Source organism: Salvelinus fontinalis, chromosome 23 (genome assembly GCF_029448725.1).
Source record: "Salvelinus fontinalis isolate EN_2023a chromosome 23, ASM2944872v1, whole genome shotgun sequence".
Lineage (NCBI taxonomy): Eukaryota > Metazoa > Chordata > Actinopteri > Salmoniformes > Salmonidae > Salvelinus > Salvelinus fontinalis.
In genome coordinates this window covers 24348225-24364161 of record NC_074687.1, presented here as the reverse complement: position 1 = coordinate 24364161, position 15937 = coordinate 24348225, and the positions used below count along the sequence as shown (strand labels likewise).

The window sequence follows — 15937 nt, the reverse complement described above, 5'->3', positions numbered from 1 at the left end:
CGGACAGCCGAAGATAGCACCGTTTCTTCTAAGAGTGTAGAGCTTTCTTTAAATGTTTATTCAAGGTAGATAAAGCTTGGATGAACAGGGCAGAGAAATCAGCATTATATTTCTTCATGGCCCATTCTACATGCACTGCTTGCTTTAGGTGTAAAAATGACAAGATACATAGAATACAGCTGAAGGGTACAATGTGTGTAGAGTTTCTCTGGTTGAGCCTGTTCTATAGTGATACACACTAGCATTGCTTCTTTCCTGATCTGTTTCTGAACTAGACTATATGCAGAAAAGAATCACCAATTACTGAACTAATCTACCAATTATATACAAATGAGATTGTTTGAATAAATTAACGGAACATGGATAAATAAGATGGAGAAGGCCTTTTCTTAATTTGTCTAAATTATTCTTCAACAGTATCCCTCTAGAAAGCAGATGATGAAAAGGATGAATTCCACCCGCTGTCTTCTAACAAGAGTAGAGGTAGTGGCGGCCAGACGGTGAAGTTTAACCTGCCACGCAGAATAAACTAGCAATACATAATGCAAGCTAACAAGAAGAACGGCTCCAATGTATTGTATCTAAAAATGTATTGTATCTAAAAATGTATTGTATCTAAAAATGTATTGTATCTAAAAATGTATTGTATCTAAAAATGTATTGTATCTAAAAATGTATTGTATCTAAAAATGTAAAAATGGTATCTTGTATATAACAAAGGAAGTCACATTGAGATTGACATGTCTGATTCAAGTAAGCCCTGACTGGATATGCAGTGCAGATGCAGAAGTCCTCTGCTACAATGTGTTCACTCTCATTAGAAATTCCATGGCTATTAGCACTTTGTCCTTTTGAAGAAGAAGTGAGCAGAGCGCACGTTGTAAACCAATACCAGGAAGACAGGCGCGGGAAGGATCGCATGCCAGGTACATTACAAACAGAGCAGACTAGACTGTACAGTTGATGTGCTTTATAGTAGCTTTAATTCATTTAGTCATGTAGATGTGTCTCCTTTTCTAAAGGAGTATACATCCCCATATATGTCCTTTGCTCATAAACATGTGTGTTTATGTTTGGTCAGACAGGTCTGCATGGTGGCGTTGGTGTTTCATCAATAGCAGTGCTTCTCTGCATTACTATCCAATAGCATCGGCATAAACATTAAAACCATCATCGATCAGGTTACTGAATATGAATAGACTAGAATAGGTTCCTAGAGGGAACATCACTACAGTGGGTGGACCAGCATCACAGAGGTCATGTTTTAATTAATCTGTTTAAGAATGGCATTCAGCTCCATTAAGTCTGTAATTCTTAGCATCAAATTGCAGGAGAGCTTGCCCGTGGATTAGTGTGTGTGTGTGTGTGTGTGTGTGTGTGTGTGTGTGTGTGTGTGTGTGTGTGTGTGTGTGTGTGTGTGTGTGTGTGTGTGTGTGTGTGTGTGTGTGTGTGTGTGTGTCAATTTGGAGTTCACAAGGGCCTAAGGTGAAAGAACAAGGAAAATATTTGATAGTTGATACTGCAACCAAAACCAACAACAATGAACTAGGCTATCTAAACCAACTGAAATTAGAGCCAAGTTGTGGGCCAAGGCACTATCAAGGCAGTGAGCCGAAATGTGACGCATTACCATCAAACCACTGTAATGTCCCAGGCAGCCTCCAGGCAAATGCACTGGCCACTGGGGATGTGTGTCCCAGGCAGCCTCCAGTTAAATGTGTGCACTGTATAAGGAACAGCGTGCTATTTGGAACACAACCAGAGACTGACTGTCCAATTGACTGAAAGGGGATTCATGAGCCACGCATGCACACACCATGACAGCAGTGCTGATCTAGGATCAGGTCTCCCTTGTCCATTTAATCATGTTTGTTATAATCTAAAAGGAAAACTGATCCTATATCAGCACTCCTACTCAAACTGCACAGCACAGAGTGAAGGATAAGACCGAGAAAGTTCCTACATTGTCAATTACCATTATCAAAGGTTGTCTCAGGAATGCCCTAGTTGTGCCAGGGTAGGATATCGATCCCCGTTTCAATTCAGAAGACATGGTGTGGGCTGGAGCTCACCACTACCGCATCAACACAACAGGCAGAGGAGGAGCACACATCACCCACATCATGCTGATCTGTGGTCCATGATCCACGACCACATGTTCACAGGGACACAGTGATCTAATCTACATCTCAGTGAGGCAGTCTTGCATGGTGAAGGTTAACTTAACCTATGCATACATGCAACATCAGCATTTTAGAAAACAGGGGTGTATTCACGAGGAACCAAACAGAACCAAACAGAAGCAAATGGAACGATTTAGGGAGGCACCTACCTGAATATTTCCAATAGAAACTCTTGTTTCGGTTGCAAAACTTTTTACGTTTGGAGTAAACCGTTTCCATTGCGAAATGTTTTGGACTAATTACACCCCAGAATGTTTGTCCAAAGATGTTTCTTATAAATGTCTCTTGACTAAAGGTAGCGGGCTCTACATCAACCCCTATGACACCACAGTAACTGATTCTATTCTAAAACCACAAACCTGGAGTCAAAGGAATTCATGTCGGAGGTTAGTTTTAAGTTTAGTTTATTAGGATCCACATTTGCTGTCACACATGCAGCAGCTACTCTTACTGGGGTCCACTTAAACATAAAATACATGACAGTGAAATATTGGTGTAACGTGAATCATCTCTATATAAGAGAGCCTTTCAAAGAGGCAGTGGGCACGGTGAGGTTTGTTTAGCAGGAAATAATGAATGGTTGCAGCCCAATAGAGGGGTGAAGGGGCTAGTCTGAAGAATGCCAGAACCCCCATTTAAGTCCTGGGTCTAGAGAACAAAACAAAGACCATATGTCATAGTGCCACTTCATGAATATGTTCTAGAAGGACATTACCGGGCTGGGGTCAAAGTCATTAGAGCCAATACGCTTAATGACAGAATGAAACCCAATTTCAGAGGCATAACTCAAACCCTGTCTGTAATTTCTCCTTGGTTGAAGACATTTCAAATGCAACAACAACAGAATTATGAAAATACAACTGTCAGTATCTGTGCAATAGTGGTTTGGATAAAGAACATTTGCACACCCCAGTAAGCAAAGTATTGTATGTTTATCAAATTGCATGACTGCAATTGAATTTCAGAAGACTCAAGGATGACAAAAGGGCATTCAAGAATCTAAACAGACAATTTTTTCTCTCTCCAAAAGACTTGTTTAACAGCAAACAGTTGTTTAACAGCAAACAGTTGTTTAACAGCAAACAGTAAGACTTGTTTAACAGCTAAAAAGTATGAAGCAAAATTATTCAGCGGTCATCCAAAACCATAAAATCATACATTCTCAAATTTAACTGAATCTGCAGCATCCCATCTGCTTTATAAAAACATATCCATGTCAACTCTGTTATAGACACATATCTATGTCAACTCTGTTATAGACACATATCTATGTCAACTCTGTTATAGACACATATCTATGTCAACTCTGTTATAGACACATATCTATGTCAACTCTGTTATAGACACATATCTATGTCAACTCTGTTATAGACACATATCTATGTCAACTCTGTTATAGACACATTCTATGTCAACTCTGTTATAGACACATTCTATGTCAACTCTGTTATAGACACATATCTATGTCAACTCTGTTATAGACACATATCTATGTCAACTCTGTTATAGACACATATCTATGTCAACTCTGTTATAGACACATATCTATGTCAACTCTGTTATAGACACATATCTATGTCAACTCTGTTATAGACACATATCTATGTCAACTCCGTTATGAACACATATCTATGTCAACTCTGTTATAAACACATACTGTATCTATGCCAACTCTGTTATAAACACATAACTGTCAACTCTGTCATAAACGCGTATTTGTGTCAACTCCGTTATAAAGGCATATCTATGTCAAACTCGTTACAACAGATGGAATCTAAATGGACAGAGATCAACAGCATGTAGGATGGAATCGCTGAATCAAAGACAGTCTGCATAAATGCAGCATCTGTTGCATTATTGAAAACATGACAGTGCAAAAACCATAGCTAAACATCAATTATTTAACACGTCAAAAACCATCAAACCAGACCATCCTCTTCGTCTCTGCTTTGAAGCCAGGCATTGAAATAATATGAATGTCCTATTAAAACATTTTAATAAGACAAGTAATACAACAAGTTCAAATAAATATCTGCAACAGTTTTGTGTGACAGCAGAACACATAACTGACAGGCTTCAGCCTCATCCAAAAAAGAGCATAAACAGAATAAAAATGAATATGAAATCTTTGCGATACCTGCAGTTAGGTGGTGGATCCAGAGTGATCTCAGCAAGCTCCTTCTGGATTCTGTGGAAAATAAATTATACATGTGTTGAAGCTATGAGAAGAGGGCTGTGAGAGAAGAGACTCAACAGCACTAGACGAGAGCAGCCCTATAGGGATGAACAATACACACAAAAAAATGACCAAGGATAAAAACACAGCAAAGTCAACAGACTTGTTTCTATTGTGGACCTCGCTGTCAGAGAGAGAGAGAGAAATGAGAGAGGAGAAGAGAAGAGATTTTACAGCACTAAACTAGAGTAGCCATGTAGACTAGGGACTTACACTGCCCTCTACCAATGTAGCTCTAACTGCACGGCTCTCTCTCTATATATATCTCTCTCCCTCTCTCTCTCTCTCTCTCTGCTCAGCTAACATGGCTGCTTCCTCTTTGTTCTCCCAGGCAGAACCCGAAGCCCAAAACAGCAAAACTTTCTCTCCTTCGTTTCTTCCCATCCGTTCACCCCAAAACAACACTCACCCCCAGCACAAAGCTAGCTCCCCTCACCTCCAACCCCGCCACTCATCCAGCCGTTCCAGTCACATTAAGCACAAAAGATTTTCTTTTAAAGCTTATATGCAAATGAGGCAAAGAGGGAGAGGGAGGGGGGAGGACCTTGGGTATATTTGACAAGGGCTTTAAACCAGAGAGAGCTGCGTAGGGGGCTGTTACTAAAGCATTATTAACAGTTCGTAAGGGAGAAAAAGGGGAGGATTTTGACATACTTGCCTTTAAATACATTTCTATTCTGGTCTACTGTTAGTATTTGATACATATACTAAAGGGGCAATCAGCAGTTGCTACATCCATTTTAGGACTTATAAATTAATGATATGTTCCCACTGATTTTTGAAGAACACAACTCCATTGTTTGTAAACAACTTAAATGTAAACAAACACTATAAAGCCTTAAAACATGGTTGAAACTATCATTTCAATATCATGGATGGTCAGTCTGTGTGCATCCATAGCGCTGTCCTTGAATTTGAAAGTGATTCCATTTCTCCGGCCCCATTCCTCAGCTTTTGAATGAAACAGGGGCGGGGTTAAGGCTTGATTATTGTGTTTTTTAAATTTATTTTACCTTCATTTAACTAGGCAAGTCAGTTAAGAACAAATTCTTATTTTCAATGACGGCCTAGGAACAGTGGGTTAACTGCCTTGTTCAGGGGCAGAACGACAGATTTTTAGATCGGGGATCCTCGGGGATCCTTTCGGTTACTAGTCCAACACTCTAACCACTAGCCTACCTGCCGCCGTTTCAACTGCTGATTGACACTTTAAGGGCTATGGTGTAGATGATTCTGTTTATTTTTGAAGTTCAGATTAGATTGAAAAGTGCTAAAGATTTATGTATGTTAAAGTGGCTATCTTCCTCTCACACAACATGAAATATTGTGACATGATAAGGAGAATAGGTCACTATCAATACTTCACGAAACCTTGATCAAACAACTTAATAATAAAGCCTTTACTACATATGATAATGTAGTACAATGGCTGTAGTTTTTAATAATCTTATTTGGTACATGAATAATAGATTAAAAGAAATGCCTCCTATCATAATAGGATTTGTGACTCAAAGGATTAAAGCATTATAAATTAACCATAATTCTTACATTAGGCTACTCAGTTTAGCAGAAGGATGTAGGCTACAGTAATTATGAATTATTCCAAATTGGAAGAAGACAGTGATAATGAAGACATTACCTTTTAGCACTAGTGGACAACTTGGCGGTAGTCTTGTTGGATAATTTGGTGGGTTTCTTCTGTTGCTGAGGGGGTGTGGCGGGCTGCTGTTTTCTCTCGGGCTCCGGCACCGCCGGGTCTCTCTGGTCCGCATCAGAACTACCACTGCTGGTGCTTGGACTCTCATCATCTGACCGCCCTTGTCTTTCACTGGACATTTTGATTCCCCCTATGAAGAAAGAACAGAAAAGTTATGCACTGTTTCAATAACTGGGATACCTACATCATAACTTTGGATAATAACATGGTCATAGGCTACAGCTAATCGATAACTGCATTGAATCTACGCATGATGTTATTGTAGCTGTGATTATTGATATCCAGCCGAGGGAGATAGGTGTTGCTCATCATCAGACTTGTAGGTTAGCTCCTCAACTTTACATAACTCACTGGACTGGTAGACCCCTTTGTGGGTTGGTGTGTAACCTACATGAGTAGGCCTATTCAGGCCTATGTCCTGTCTGTCAATTTGATGGTTGGATGTTGAGCATTACTGAGTATTCATCAAAAGTTATTTAGAAACAAAAGCTATAAACTATTTATACATAATATCCATTAGAGTACTTTATTTAAATCACTGTAATTTTGATGGACAAACGATGTTCTTTATGATTCCATAATCCATAATGGTCACACCACACGTCTATATCAAGCTATATGGTTAGATAAGGATCACCAAATCATTCCATTAGCTCGATCCAATTGGCTTTTACTAATCCCCTTATAGACCCATAACACGCGTGCAAATATTGTTACATTATCGCAGTGTATTTGAAGCATTGTGGTCGGTAATAAAAGAAGGCTCGGATTCAATCCTTGTGACTAATGACTAGGGTACTATACCTTCGTTTTAGGGTGAGTTCCCGAATGATTTAGCTGTTAAAAGCCAAGCAATAGAAAACAATGATACAAAACACTCCTAGCCTACAACATAGCCACCATCACACAAATATTGGTTTGGAGAATAGGAATGAAGAGCTGCAAGCATAATTGCACCTATTTGCAGCAAGGGGGCTCGCAAGACAGGCAGGCGAGCTAAATAAAACATAGCATGTTTCTCTCACTTTAGGAGACCATTATTATACGTCTATACCCGACGAATAGGAGCATATCGACTATAAGTCAATTGACGCATTCTAAGGATCAGTACATGTGTCGAATCCGACCTTAGAGTCCTTTGTAGATCGGCAAGGTTTGTTATGGTATGAGACTCCAGTATCAGCATGGTGTACCAAGTCAACTGATGCATGAAGTCAGTTCTGAGCAAGCTCCCTCTAACACGACAGCGCTGAAAAAAACAAGAAAGGACGATCTTTCTCCACCTAAACTAGACTCTCCCGGGTCCTTGGAGCTTGTTCTTTACCTTTAGCGTGGCCTCGTCCTGATTTAGGCCGGGTAGGAGTGTTAAAAATCCGGTGGAATTGTAGCCGGGAAGACGACGAGCTCCGGCCAAGCTGTGAACATTGGAGAATCGGAAGGAGAGGAGGTGCTGCATTACTGGCTTAGAAGAGACAGGTGGCGCTGCAGAGCGAGTGAGTCAATCGTTGCTTTGGGTCTATTGAGATTGAGACAGGGGGATCTGTTTCACTCTCACCTCCAAACGATGGTCATGGAGCAAACAGCAGGAAATTTACTGGCTGTCACTACTTGCAGTCCTCTGATATTCATTCGAGTGAAGGAGCATATGTAGGACTATTATTTTGTTGTTTTGGGGGCTTCAAAACAGCGGAGGGGAATACATAATACAGGTTTGAACAACGCTTGTTATGTGTCACTACAGTTGGATACAATGTTGCCTTGTGGAAGTTTTCTGTGATGATTGCCTTGACTGCAGCTGTGCACGGAACGAGAACGGATCCATTGTAGATAGACAAAGCTATAATGTATCCCTTTGGGAACAAGTTGAAGATTGCCAAATAGTTCTGAATTTATAACATATGTATTACCTTCTGCATTTGTTTTTCTATAACGGAACATGTATATATTTTACATTATATGTTAATAATTCATATCCTATAACATCTTCATTGAATTAATTTTAAATGTTTATCATAATTGGATAATTGAATTGAACTGATCTTATTTGAATAGGCTTGCAGTAGGTACAGTTCTATTGATTGATTGCTTCTCACAGCACTTTACTAGAACTGTATTCATTATTTCATTAATTCATCCATCCATTAGTTATTTGATTCATTAATTCAAAGGCAAATAAAGCACCTGTGTTAACTGTGTGATATAGTAAACTATTGCTGGGTCTTGAATGGGCACTGTCTCCAAGGCTAGGTTACCCAGGTGTAGTATGAGATATTTAAAGGTTGACGGCGGAAGCATGAAATAATTAGTCTGGCTGACACCTAACTTGAAGTCCTCCTGGCTTCCACGTGAGTCGAGACAGCCAGGCTATGAAAGAATATCCAACAACCACAAACATTTGCTTATGAATAGTCCTACCTCTCTGCACTACACCCATTCAAAGGAATGCCATGACAGCTTGACAGGGTGTTAACATGAAGAACACAGGAGTCAGAAATAAGTCATAAACTGTTGTGGCAGGTTGGAATGTACAGATGTCAGCCACTTACTCAGAGGGAAAAGAGTTGAAACTGTTGCTACTTCAGCAGCTTCCACAGGATACATGTGCAAACAGGAGGATTAGTTGCAACTTGTGACACCCAGCAGATGACCACATAGTTGATTGATAGAGGGGGGAACACATTATCAGTAAATTATTTGCCCAGTTCTTGTCATACCATTGTGATAAAAAGATTGTAGAAATGCCACCATTGATTAGTGTAGGATTCAGAATCAGCTACAATACGTTGTGATGGCTCCTTCACAGAATCTAGAGGTGAAATCAGAAAGGAAGATCGTTTAGTTTGGCTGTGTGGCTAGCTCCCAAGAGGAGGAGAGGAGAGGAGAGGAGAGGAGAGGAGAGGAGAGGAGAGGAGAGGAGAGGAGAGAGCGAGTGCCTGACGTCTGGGCCTTATCGTCTGTGACAGCTCACTGACAGCAGGGAAAGGAAAGGAAAGGAAAACAGAGTTTTCTAATAGATGTGATGAAAGTGAATTACAAGGCTGTACTCAGCCATGATATGAATCAAATGTACAGTAGGGAGAGAATAGATACATCTCTGGAGGGCATATATCAACAGAGTGAAAAATGGGTTGGTATTCATTATTGTGTAGAATATAAAAGCGAAAGGAAGTAGGGCAGTAAGTCCTTGGTTTATTGTATCTTTGTTGTAATCGCTTCCCTTCCCCTTAGCAAGAGGAATATGTGCAAGTCAATTATTCATGAATAATACCTCAAGGTAAATAAAGGTAGGAATGTCTTTGAATGAATCAGTAGGTCAACTGATACAGTTATCTGCAATGTTATCATTCGTGTTCTGTCTACATCCAACTTCCAGTTGATTTAACTCTTTTAAGCTTAACTGAAGCGGTCAAGCTCCTTTTTCAAAAGTATGCAAAGTAATGGAACATAATGCACCTGCATTTTACTAAAAGCTGCAGGATGTCCTTCATCACTCACCCATGATATGAGTGTAGTAACACTTTATTGCCAACTGAAAAAGCCCTGAAAAATCACTGTACCGCTATATATTTCTGATCATAATCAGCCAACTGCATTTTTCAAACCATAAAATGCTATACTCAAGTGTTTTAAAGCCTTTGGTGTGAACGATAGGAAGATGGACTAAGTAACTCATAGAAACTAATATGAGAGCTACTCTAAAGACAATGGGTTTGCATTTACAAGAGAGCCAGTAATTCATTCGCCCACATACACACACAGGCACAGGCACGTGAATACACACACACACACACACACACACACACACACACACACACACACACACACACACACACACACACACACACACAGTTACAAAGCCACTATAAATAAAAGTAATGTACCTTGTGGCTCTTTTAAATGAGAGTACATTTAGGAATTGCCAGGACCCTAAAATGATTGTCCTGCTTTAATATTAATAATGGGTTCTTAATTAGACTGTCAGCACACAGAAAGCAGAGGAAATGGACATTAATATTTCATCACACAGATGTCTGTCTGTCTGTCTGTCTGTCTGTCTGTCTGTCTGTCTGTCTGTCTGTCTGTCTGTCTGTCTGTCTGTCTGTCTGTCTGTCTGTCTGTCTGTCTGTCTGTCTGTCTGTCTGTCTGTCTGTCTGTCTGTCTGTCTGTCTGTCTGTCTGTCTGTCTGTCTGTCTGTCTGTCTGTCTGTCTGTCTGTCTGTCTGTCTGTCTGTCTGTCTGTCTGTCTGTCTGTCTGTCTGTCTGTCTGTCTGTCTGTCTGTCTGTCTGTCTGTCTGTCTGTCTGTCTGTCTGTCTGTCTGTCTGTCTGTCTGTCTGTCTGTCTGTCTGTCTGTCTGTCTGTCTGTCTGTCTGTTTCTTTCTTTTTCCATCCACCCCAGGTGGACAGTAGACAGGACAGAGATTCACAACAAGCACTTCAAGTGCAGACTGACTGTGTCTGGACTGGAACATTGCTCTTAAAAACGGAACTTCCCCTTCCAGTGCTGTCTGTGTGTATTTCTGGTGGTAGTGGTTTTTCCAACAGTAGGACCTGATGTTTGTTTGTTTTTTATTCATGATATTTACTAAGAGTGTTTGTGTATCGGGGATGTCTATATTTGAACTTAGTTTATTGGGTCAATTAAGCTTTCCACCTCTCTTATACTGTACCTTTAATGTTGATATGGAAGTCCTTGCCATGAGTGAGCTGACTATGTGTGTGTAGACGATACGAGTCAATAAGGTCCGATAATCAGAGAGGAGGAAGTGTATATTCCATCTTTGTGAAGGTGCCCTCTGTCTAGTACTGAGTGTAGATAGAGCCACTAGTGCGTCAGTCTGGTCTACACTCTTAGGGAAAAAAAAGTTTGCTATCTACATGGAACCCAAAATAGTTCTACTAGGAACCAAAAAGGGTTCTACCAGGAACCAAAAAGGATTCTCCTATGGGGACAGCTGAAGAACACTTGTTTCTAAGAGTGTAGTAGAAGTGCCGCAGACTCCGAACCACGTCTCCCCATGGTGATGGGGGTTTGAGCGCCCTTTCTGATTACTCTGTCTACTCTATCTCTGTAACTTCCAATTGTCCTTTCTTAAAATAATTAAAAAGTGAAAGGGCATTAGAAATCTGATGTCCTTTTTGAAAGAAGAGAGAGACCTTCATTCCTCAGGGAAGTGCCTTCTCCTGCTCCTCTTAGGTCTATAGGCTGAAACAGCATGTTGGGACATCCAGACTTCCAGACATAACACACCGCTGTGCTCATTGACACTGAGTCACTGGCACCATGCAGCCAAAGACAACTCCCCCAGAAGAACATTGTGTAATCTGATGTTGTTTTTTCTCTCTGGTGTGGTTTTGGATGAATTCATATTTTCCTGACACAAGTATTTAAGTCCTGGTGAGACATGGAAGACAGACACCTCGCTAACTTAGTTGTGGATTGTCCCTTCTCCAGAAACAAATGTGTGTCCAAAATGGCACCCTATTTCCTACAGTGAACTACTTTTGCCATTTGGGACACATGAAATGGAGCGCTGTAGAGGATTGCCACCGAGTGTTCTGATATTCGGTAGAGCTGCAGAGCTATTTGTTTTCACTGTAGTTTAAATTTTATCAGGTTGACTCTTGTGGGAAGTTGTACACTGGAGATGATAATATTGCCTTAAGAGTATGGTCAAATGATTCCATGATGTGGTGTGTTAATACCGCTGATGTCTTTGTGGATGTTTGCCATATGGTTCTAATCAAGTTAAATGCAGTGTTTTGAAAGAAAAGGCTAATTGTTTATTTGCTGCATCTGTCAATTTGATACCGGATCCGATTTCCTTTTATCTAATATGGTGGTGGTCATTTCTTTGCTTATTGACCAATTCTAACATTGTTTGGTTGCAATTGCTTTTCACATGTTGTCTGTAGCTGTAGCTCTGCCGCACAATTACACATAACCTGCTGAATATTACATTTATTTTGTCTAGACATTGCTCTCTCTGATGGATTTTATACAACGAGAACAAATATTTAATTTCTTGTAATCCAATAGTTTTGTAGGGGAGGACATTGTGTGAATAACTCCTTCTGAATGTGTATGTTTACTGATTGGTTTGTAGATTTAGCTTATCTGGAGACTTGCGAAAGGGAGGGCTTAGCGAGGACTTCTGTATCCCAAATGGCACCACGTTCCCTATATAGTCCACTACTTTTGACCGGGCCCATCGGGGCTTGTGAATATAAGCCCTCTTTGATTACAATATTCTACTGAAGTGAAATGAGCCTTCTGTTTTCATCACACAGCGTTCACAGTTCACGCTTTGGCTGCCCCATCGCATGTGTGTGTGTGTTTGTGACTGCGGGTGTGTGTGTCCATGTGTGCGTGTGTGTACGCCCATGTGTGTGTGCGCGTGTATGCCCATGTGTGTGTGTGTATGTGAGGGGGGCGGGGGAGGGGGGCAGTGTGTGGTAATTAGAGTACCAATAAATAGAGCTGCTGATGGGGGTGAAAATCTGTGAATTATTACCCTTTATCCATTCTGAGGTATATTGCAGGTGTATTACAACTTGGAGGTGAGGAATCACGATAGACATTCTGATTGATCTGTATGAAAGGCCACCTAAAGACAGAGGCATGTGGGGGATGACTTGGGGAAGGTGATGCATAGTAGCCTGGTCCCAGATCTGTTTGTGCTCTCACCAACTCGTATATAGTCGTTATCATGCCAATAACCACAGGAGTTCCATATTCAACACAAACAGATCTGGGAATAGGCTATGTTCACAGCACTTCTGGGCTGGTTTTGTCTTGACCGCTGAGGATTTATTAAACAGGATTTTATTTTAGCTCCGATATGTTCTCTGTTGACCTGGATTAATATAAAGTATATAGCCTCTGAATAGCCCCTTCTCAAGACTCCTCTCTCGCTTTCTCCCTCTCTCTTTCTGATTCTCTCTCTCTTTCCATCCCCCCTCAGGCCCCCTCCCTCCCTTAATGTAGCCCAATGTCCTCTGATTACCACTGTGCAGTTTGCATGGTGTTGAAATTGAAATGTGCTGTACTAATATCCACCATTAATTATTGCCAGGGAAAAGAGAGGAATTACAGTTATTCCTCTCTCTCTCGTTCTCTGTCTCCTCTCATGCTCTCTCTTTCACTCTCCTCCTTATTCTTCTCGTTTCCATTCTATGCTAGGAAGCAGGATTTTGCAATCATTATTACCCATCTGGATTCATATTCACCACCACTCAGCAACATTTCAAACCAGTCTGACCCAATGTCAATCTGAATTGGTTAACATGATCAGAATCCATCCCTACGCGAATAGACCTCAACACAAAACGGTGTAATGAAATGTATTTGCCTTAACGTCTATCTCACAGCCATAAGTAAAAGGTGCTATAAAATACACAGTGACTGTGGCAGTTTAGATTGAGAACCGTCTCAGATGACTTGAGCAGAGCAGAGTTTTAAATACACTTTTCAAGGCCACACAGATAGAGGCAAACTGCTCCAGAGGCACTCTACTCTTTATAAATGCGTGCACGCTCACACACACACACACACACACACACACACACACACACACACACACACACACACACACACACACACACACACACACACACACACACACACACACACACACACACACACACACACACACACACACACACACACACACTAAGCTCTTTATGGGCAAACTGCCACATTCAAATTCCATCAGATGAAGAGCATCTAGCATCCCTCCCTCATAGGACTGTCTGTCACCATGTCTGGTCTATAGTTCAGCTGAGGGATGATCTATTTTACTGTTGAGGTGATTCCTTCCTGGTTAGACCAGGCTAGCTGCATTTTGGCAGAAATTTAGACTCAGGCCATACCCAGTGGGCAAAACTGGTTGAAATGATTTCAACAACCAGATTACAACCAACCGTGTGACAATACATTCAGTTTGTAAACTGGTTGAAATGATTTCAACAACTAGATTACAACCAACTGTGTGACAATACATTCCGTTTGTAAACTGGTTGTAATGATGTCAACAACTAGATTACAACCAACTGTGTGACAATACATTCAGCTTGTAAACTGGTTGTAATGATGTCAACAACCAGATTACAACCAACCGTGTGACAATACATTCAGTCTGTAAACTGGTTGTAATGTTGTCAACAACCAGATTACAACCAACCGTGTGACAATACATTCAGCTTGTAAACTGGTTGTAATGATGTCAACAACCAGATTACAACCAACCGTGTGACAATACATTCAGCTTGTAAACTGGTTGTAATGATGTCAACAACCAGATTACAACCAACCGTGTGACAATACATTCAGCTTGTAAACTGGTTGTATTGATGTGTCACGACGTGGCCCTTTTGGGTATATATCGTGGCTCTCTCACTCTCTCTCCTACATCAGGTTTCACAACGGTCATACATTCCTGGTAGAAACTCTCAGTATAGAGGGAGAGAGCCTATGGAGATCAAAGACATCCTGCCAAAACTCCTAATCCCCAAAATGGGAGAATTAAACAATATTTATATTTTTGAGAATGTGGGAATGGTCTGTGGACACTTAAGGGACGGTAATGACGAGTGTGCTTCATTTGGTGATCTCATGAAGGACAGGAAACACACATTACTGTGTCTTTGGTTGCGTACACTTCTCAATTGTGGGGTTTACATCTAAATGTTGTAAAACGTATATGATTACATATTAGACTATCTGTGAAAGATGAAATGTGATGTTAGCCTTCTAAATGAGAGTATGGATTTTCATACAAAGTTTAACTGGTCAATGACCACACCCCCGTGAGCCCAGCCATAACAGCAGGCGTCATGGAACGCCCCCTTCTTCTACTAAGTATGAAACCCACTTCAGACAAAATTTACATTAGATGAGAAAACATGAAGCGGTAGCTACATGTTGAAATGGTTGGCAACTGTGCCAAAGAGAAGTAAGCCGGACGTGTCGAATGGTTAACAAGACTAGAAAACCTGGAGCTGACGCAACATGTTTAAATGGTTAAGAACTACAACTCTACCAAAGGACAAGACCAGAGAACGTGGAGATCATTCCCACGTTGAAATGGCGAAGAAATCTACAATCTAAAGAGCAATTATTCAGAGTACATCTGTTGAAATACTTTAGTCTGGTAAACGCATTCGATCTAAGAACATTTCCAAATGGTACTCTGAAGTATCCATTCTAACAACCTACGACTTTGATCTCTGGTGGACAAACAAGAGGCTCTCTGTCGACTGACTATCCAGCAGACGGACCGGCAATCGAAGAGAGGGACAACAAAGGCAGACACTCGTAGATATATAATTGCAATTTATTTTCAAATGAGCGGTTGTTAATGTTCAAAGTATTAGCATTTCTATGAGTTTAGTAATCCTCTATGAGTTTCCCGCTCTTGAGCGGTCCCCACCCCCTTTCCTTTGTCTACCATGCCGTCTTATCGGTTTCGTATGCTAGGAACTTTTTCTTTGTATCATGTAGTAACAAATGTATGAACTATTTGTGTGTGTGTTTATGTAATTTTGTGATTGATTAAGTTAGTTAGTAAATAAATAAGCCAATTTGCATATCGCTGATTCATGATTCTATGCTAGGGTTCGTGCAGATATCCAAGGGTTTGCGACGTTCAGTAATGAGACTGATGAGGTAATACAATTCATTAATAAGCAACTGTTTTGATAAGATATGAAAATATCTGATGAGTTATATTTGGGAAATTGACACTCTATAAACAACATTTTTCCGTGTTGCCCCAACTTCCTAGTTATATAAAGTTACATGAT

The 15937-nt window shown here is 40.6% G+C and overlaps 1 protein-coding gene across 2 annotated transcripts in view; it reads right to left on the bottom strand.

Moving 5' to 3' along the window:
• Positions 1–7597, bottom strand: part of LOC129821061 (ubiquitin-conjugating enzyme E2 E3-like) — a 51549-nt gene extending 43952 nt beyond the window's left edge. Inside the window, exons 1-3 of one of the 2 annotated variants that reach the window (XM_055878311.1) lie at positions 7461–7597; positions 6059–6266; positions 4321–4371 (exon numbers count right to left, since the gene is read on the bottom strand). In XM_055878311.1, the coding sequence (XP_055734286.1) occupies positions 4321–4371; positions 6059–6255 (248 nt within the window). In that variant the 5' untranslated portion in view covers positions 6256–6266; positions 7461–7597. Of the gene's footprint in view, positions 1–4320; positions 4372–6058; positions 6267–7263; positions 7415–7460 lie in introns of those variants that run through there. The other variant, XM_055878310.1, reaches the window with a different exon arrangement.
• Between the last annotated feature and the right edge of the window lie 8340 nt (positions 7598–15937).